General features: G+C 39.5%; 1 protein-coding gene across 4 annotated transcripts in view; it reads right to left on the bottom strand.

Moving 5' to 3' along the window:
• CCDC91 (coiled-coil domain containing 91) overlaps positions 1–7,372 on the bottom strand; it is a 457,779-nt gene that overhangs the window by 281,252 nt on the left and 169,155 nt on the right. For all 4 annotated transcript variants that reach the window (XM_019515987.1, XM_019515989.1, XM_019515988.1 and 1 more), the window contains one exon: positions 1,911–1,988. In XM_019515987.1, coding sequence (XP_019371532.1) covers positions 1,911–1,988 — 78 coding nt within the window. The remainder of the gene's footprint in view (positions 1–1,910; positions 1,989–7,372) is intronic.

Below are 7,372 nucleotides of genomic sequence, written 5' to 3'. Positions count from 1 at the left end.
TTAAAAAAGGACTTCTTATTGTCCTTAATCTGGGAAGCTAGTCCTAATTCCATCTCTGCCTTGGCCTTCCTAACTACCCCCCTACATCCCCGAGCAACTGCAGAATAGTCATCTCTGGTGATGATCCCTTCTTTCCATTGGGTGTATGCCTCCTTTTTAGCAAGGAGACATTTCCGGATGCTTTTGGTGAGCCATGGAGGCTTGTGTGCTCTCCTGCTCCCTTTGATCCTCATTGGGATTACCTTCCTTTGGGCTTGGAGGATCGTCTCCTTAAGGAGTGACCACTCTCCTTGGACACCTGGCTCCCCTCCCCTCTGGAACCTTAGCGCTTCTCCAACTATCCTCCTTAGCTCGCTGAAGTTTGCCCTCCTGAGCAATATATTGCAATATATTGCTTATATTTTACTTATTTCATTATACTGAATCTTCAATCTAATTAAAATTCCTAGAGGATCTCTGCTTTTCATGAACTAAGTATACAGCAAAGGATAACACCTTTTTTTAGACATAAGACCTTGAGATGTATTTATAGATACTCTGTGTGGCCACTACTGAATGCCTCAGAGCTGTGGACAGTGGGATCACTGGGATCCCCTACCCTGAGACAGTTCATAGTGTGGAGATGCCCTAAAGACAGACTGTCTGGAAGTCCTGATTCCACAGAAGGGAGCCTGGAAGAAGTCCTAAGAGTCCTGGTTAAGCCAGGGCTTCTCACTCCCAGTTTCACAGCTGCAATCCTGAAAGCTTTGACACAGCTAACTACCACAGATCCATAGGCCTTGTGAGCACCAGAAGGGAATGAGACACACTACACCACTGGATTTCACAGATACTGGCTGACTGAGTGAGAATGGTGAGAATCAGGAAATAATGGGTTTCATTCCAAAGTCTGGTGAGGAGTGTATGAGCCAGGGCTGCATGGGGCTGTTCTCGGCAGGGGCTGTTCTCAGAGCAGGCACCGGCGGCAGTGGGAGGATGCTACATTCACCCCAAATTTCACCGGTCCTCCGCTCAATACCCAACCTCCACCGAAGCATCGAAGAGTCGAGGCTGTGCTGGGCAGCTGGCAGCAGCAGCGCTGGGAGTAGAGCAACAGTGAAATTTGGAGTAGATGCAGTATCCTGCCAGTGCCCGCTCTAAACCCAGCCCCTGCTCAGAGCCCCGCACAGCCCCCACACCTTGATCTGAGGGCACACTCTCCTCCCTTCTGGGGTGCAAGCAGTAGCGGGAGCTGCCTCCCCCACACCTGCCCCGCCCCCCCCAGCTTCTCTCCTTAATCTAAACAGATTCCTTAGCCCCATCTACTTCTTTGCCTTGCCTCTGATTCAGACTTTGTTGTGGGTGTGTTTGGAGAAAATATCTTTCTCTATACTCCCTGGATGGCAACAAGGATGGAGGAATGGACAACAACAGTGCAAGGCGAGCATATTCCCTGTTCTGGGTTCCAATGCCTAGCTCCACATTCTGGTTTAGACCACCCAGGAACAGCCACATTACAGAGAAAATGTGGATGTGCCACTATGCTTCTTGGCTGGAATTGTTGAGTTGGTCTGTGAAGGTCACATGTCCACAATCTCATCAGCACTAAGAACTCTAATACAGAGAGGCAGTAAAGTTCATAAAAGAAAAGACCATGATGATTTAACAAGGGAAATGCAATATGTTCAATTTTGGAAAAGGTTGAGCCATTTTGCCTGAAACATTCAAAAAATGCAACCCAAGACACCTACCCAGGATGCAAATTTTCAGTGCAAATGGTTAAAGTTTGGCAAAACAATAATCTGCTGAAAACAGTGTTTTATAACGGGAAATGCTGAACAACCTTAACATTGTATGTGCTACTTTTACTGAAGTTTACAATACAGGTTATAACTAATGTACAATGAACACTGTCCTCATGGCTTATTTACCTTGAATTCTTCCACAATAATACTCAGGGCTTCATGTCCACCTTTCCTCATGTCTTCTAATTCACGCATATGTTTCTCCTGTAGAAAATAAGTGTACCAAAGGTCATATAATAAGTACAGGAACTTGATATAACAATATGAAATGAGAGATATAAGACTCCTAATAGGTCTTCCAGTACAGTTGGTGAAGAAATCTTCCTAATTGTTCAGCAGTCTGTGAAGACCAGATTTAAAAGTCTCAAACAACTGGACTCCTCCTTTTTTCTTTAGATATCATGCATCTGTCTACCATCCCCAAGAACCTGCCTAGAAGTTCATTGCTAAGAAGTTGTTCCTAATATTAAGTCTAAACTTCCCGTTTATTAATTTGATTTTGCTATTCCTTGTCTCACCCTACTCGGAATTCTCTATTCTTTGTGTATATACCCCTTAGATTGTTTCCCTTTTATAATTATCATTTGAAGTAGTGGAAATCATTACTATTAATTACACCAAGATTTATTATGGTAGCACCTAACTTCTCACCCAAGATGATATGACTTTTTTCATCCCTTTACCATTTAGTAGGAGTTGAAAGTACTTAGCATCTCTCAGGATCAGATTTTGACGCCTCTTCTCAAATCAGTCACTCAAATACTCTACCTGTTTTTGCTTTCTGTCTCTTAACTCATTTGAATTTATCAGTATCTTTGTAATGACGTGATGCTTAGAACCTAATAAAATATTTCAGGAATGGCTATGTTAGAACCATGTAGGAAGATTTTTTCCTTTACATTTTGTGATAACATTTTTCTATATATCTTATTAACAATGAATTCCCTGTAATATGCAAAAAAATCCATTCAATTTATTGTCAACGATCACCCCTAGAACTCTTAAAAGTACTACTTCTCTATTTTCTCCATACCAGTGGGTGCATCTACACATTCATTAAGGCGCAGTACTTACTGCACATTTATTTAGTACTTGATTATACAAGTACTAAATAAATGCATAGTAACTACGCGCATTCATAAATGTGCAGTAACTGGAGTTATTGCGCAGTAGTGCCAGCAACCACCTTTTTAGCGATGCTGCTGCACAGTAACTTAATAATACTGCACAGGAGCATATTAACACTGTTTGGGCTGTGACACGCTACTGAGCAGTATTACTAAGCTACTGTGCAGTTAGCATCTCATGTAGACATGCCCAGTATGTATACATGTATAACATGATCATATTTTTGTGGATATATATTAGCTTTCTTTTTCTCTAAGTGAATCTCATTTTCTGTATAAGTTTCTAAATTCCCTAGTTCTTTTAGTATTTCTCTGCACTAGGTAGGAGTTGGTCATATTCACTCCCAAATTACAAACATTCACAACTTTAGAAATTCATTGCTATTTACCTTAACCATTAATTAAAATGATAAAACCCAACCTAGCTCTGATCTGGCTTTGTTCAGCATTGCATACGTCTCCCCAACTCCATTTTTCCATCTTGTTCTTTAGTATGTTTGTTAATTTATTTTGTTAGTTTTCAGAAAACAGTGTTCTGGTCGCTGCTTTTCAGAAAATGTGTGTTTATTCAAGAAAATCAAAATTACATTTTCAGTTTACATGCAAAAAAAGAATCAAATGTTTACATAGAAGTTTTACATCATTTGTATGCCTTTCATAAAAGGAAATGTTGCTGATTAAATTCATCCGTTTTAGGTTAGGGACAGACATTCAAAAAGCCTGAGCAGAATTGATTCAATATTTGCAAGTTAGTCTAACCCGGCTAGACTAAATCACTTTGTGAAGCTGGAAGGAACTAGAGCAGTCCTCCCTTCCCTTCCACAGCACTGAGCTGAGCAGGGCAGGTGGGGTGTAACCAGGCCCCAGCAGGACACTCTGATTAGCCCAGCAGGGAATTGATAAGAGTGTTTATCACCCCTAATTCAGTGTTTATCACCCCATTAAGAAAACAACAGAGCAACATTACCAGCTACCTGTTGATTCTGCCTTTGTCACAGCACAGACCAGAGCCAGTATGTGGTCTGCTAGCTATTACACAGACATCTCTTAGCAGCACAAAGGGAAGGGGGGGAATTCCTGCTTAGCAGGAAGTAGTGAGGGGGAAGAGGGGAGGGGTGCAACCTGCAAGTTTCTGGAGCTGCAGTCAGGGAGCAGAGGGGAGGGGTGACCCCTGCTGTGAAGCAGAGAGCCCTGCCCAGCCCAGAGAGCATGTTGGGATGCTGGGGGGTGTCTGGTTTATCTTAAACCAGCAAGGGGTCTGGGACAGACATTGCATAAATTGGTTTGACCCAAATCATTTAAGTCTGATGCTACATTCAACCAGGTTTATCTCAAACTGATCTCAGCCATTTTCAAACTGGTTTATTTGAACTGAACATCTCTTCTGTTACAGGTTTAAATCAGTTTCTGATAACTTAAACCAGTTTATATACAACGTCTGTCTCTAGTCTTACTGAAGTGTCTTGTAATTTGAGTCTCCAATCCAGACATCTTGTTAGAACTTCATCTGGTTTTCAGGACTAAATAGTGACTAGAAGTATTTCATAAACAGAAAATCCACCCTTTTCCTTAAAATGTCCGACTTGCTGCCAGGATACCCTCTGAATATAAAAGTTACTACAATGACTGTACATGCTCAAATATTTTAAATCGATTTGATAAGGTGATGAGAAAGCAGAAGTGAATGTGTCAAGCAGATGATACTGCAGTGAGTGTGTGACAACATGTACTCTTTGATATATACTGGCTGCCTACTGCTTTCTAGGTGGAAGTCAAAGACTTGACCCTATCTTATAAAGCTCTAAAAGTTTTCATACCCATCTCCCAAAAATACAACCTGTTACCACATGCAACATACCACAGATACCATGAACAAAAACATTAAACCTCAAGTCCCCTTATTTTGAAAGGCCTGTTGGCATCTAAACATGGAGGCGAGCACTTTGTGAGATTTTTTTTTTTTTAAAGTGCCTATACGTCTATAGCATAAAAATTAAATCCGGTTTAGTATCTAGTTCCATTTGAAAAAACAAACAACAAAAAAATAGCCTAGGCTCTCATTTGCCTCTTCAGGTGCTTAACTATTTCTAAACAAATCTGGATACCAGTGCTTTAAGAGCTCCTACAATTACAATCCAGGCAGAAAACAAGAAATCAACAGGAAATTATAAATACATATAAAAATCTAATCCCTAGAGCTCAGGATATATTATTAATGCAACAGTTTTAGTAATAATTAAGTTCAACCTATGGCAATGCAGTGCACTGTCTTCCTCAGCAAAACATTTCCCTAGTACAGGCATACTTTGGAGATATTGCGGGTTCGGTTCCAGACCACCGCAATAAAGTGAATATCGCAATAAAGCGAGTCACACGAATTTTTTGGTTTCCCAGCGCATATAAAAGTTATGTTTACACTATACTGTAGTCTATTAAGTGTACAATAGCATTATGTCTAAAAAAACAATGTACATACCTTAATTAAAAAATACTTTATTGCTAAAAAATGCTAACCATCAAAATGGCGCCGATGGAAAAATGGCACCGATAGACTTGCTCGACGCAGGGTTGCCACAAACCTTCAATTTGTAAAAAACGCAATATCTGCGAAGCGCAATAAAGCGAAGCGCAATAAAACGAGGTATGCCTGTATAAAAATTAATATTTAACAACACAGTACACGTACTGTTGTCTTGTAGCCAAATGACATAATTCAAACTGAATGCATTATTTAACAGAATTGCAACATATCCATTTTTTGATTTACTGAAACCATCTAGAGGTGCGACATATTTGAGTAGGTCATATTTTATTCTACATACCTCCTGACCTAACTGTATGAGAAGTATTTTGATACTCGTAAAGGTAATTCATTGGCAAGATTTTTAGGGGCAATACAAAACCTGTCTTGAAAAAGAAGAATTGAAGGAGAAAGATTTCATATGCAAAAGAGCAAGCGGCTGTTTAGATAGGGATTGCAACATCTGTTGCATCAGGGACGTCATGTCATGCAACACAAATGCATTGATACTGTAGGCAAACTCAGAAGTTATAAAAAAATAAATAAATCTGAGTTCAGCATCCTGTGAACTAGATAATTTTTCAGTACAAAAGAATAAAATCCTGAATATGTAGAAAAAATACAGTACACCATTTAACAACTAAAATGTTACAACTCTTTTGTGATTTAAGTTAGGTGTGAAAAGGAAAAAAAAATTCAGGAAAAAATAATTTTCAAGTCAGTTTATCTTTGTTCATAGATAAGGAGGCAGGGGGTCAAAGACTGAGATCTTTTCTGTAACTACTCCAACACAAAATCATTGGAGGAATATACATTCAATGAACTCTACAGTATACATCTAGTTACAGAAAATATCATAGCCCTCCACCTGTTACTTCCATATCTATGAGCACAAATATATTGACTTGAAAATACCATTTTTCTCTGAATTTTTCTAAATAAATAAGATTAAAATGCATGAAACTTACACACACACACACAAATATAAATCAGCACAGGATGGAGAAAACCAATCTTTGTTTATCCATCAATCACCATTAGGGACCATCTTGAGGATATTACTTTATGTCGTCATGCTTCCTCATTGACAGGAATGAAAGTAACTAAATATGCAAAACAAAGCAAAATGACCACAAGGGACACCATCCAGAATGTCTTCTTCATAGTGAATTTTTCAAGCTGTACCGTAACCATACATTCACATCTGCACTTATAAGTAAATGTTAACTATGAACTCATAACTCAAGATTATGGGATCCTAATGGTCAGATCAAGCACAACTAGTAATATGAAAATGCATTTTACAGTATTTTCACAGGGAAAAAAACTGCCTGGTAAATTACTAGTAGTTTGCTTGTAAGCCAGTATATCTAGTAATCTTAATGTATATAACATGGAGAGTAGGGAAAAAGAAAGAGTATGAATACAAACAGAAAACGGACAAGATTAGGCAGAAGCTACAATGTGGACCACTTCCCAAATGCTATATCAAACGTTCTTTACATCAGGGTGTTAATGCTTAATAAAAGCTACGCAATCTTGCCAGCTTGCAGATCTCTTCAGCCAACACTGACTTCTCAGTTCAAACTATTATGACTTCTGTAAGGACCAGGGCATAAAGTTTGGCCTAATGGGTAGGCCACAAGGGAAGGCCAGAGACAAGAACTAGAATCCAAGGTACCCAAACCAAGGGGGAATTAAAGGAGCAGAGTCCAAGTTATAAGCATCAAGGTTCGAGAGTCAGAGACCAAATTACCAAATCCAAAGGGGAAAACCAGGGGTAGAGTTTAAGTCACAGGCCAAATTAGATTTCTGGGGTCTGAGACAAAGTTACTAAAGCCAAGGGGAATTTCCAAATAGCGAGAGTCCAAAGGCAGAGCTGAGCAGGGTCAGAAGTCAAAAAACCAAGAGCACGGAATCCAGAAAGGCTTATCACAGAA

The sequence above is a fragment of the Gavialis gangeticus genome, unplaced genomic scaffold, assembly GCF_001723915.1.
Source record: "Gavialis gangeticus isolate Ggan-Ray unplaced genomic scaffold, GavGan_comp1, whole genome shotgun sequence".
Taxonomy (NCBI): domain Eukaryota; kingdom Metazoa; phylum Chordata; order Crocodylia; family Gavialidae; genus Gavialis; species Gavialis gangeticus.
Note: the sequence above shows the minus strand (reverse complement) of the source record. Positions and strands in the feature narration are given on the sequence as shown.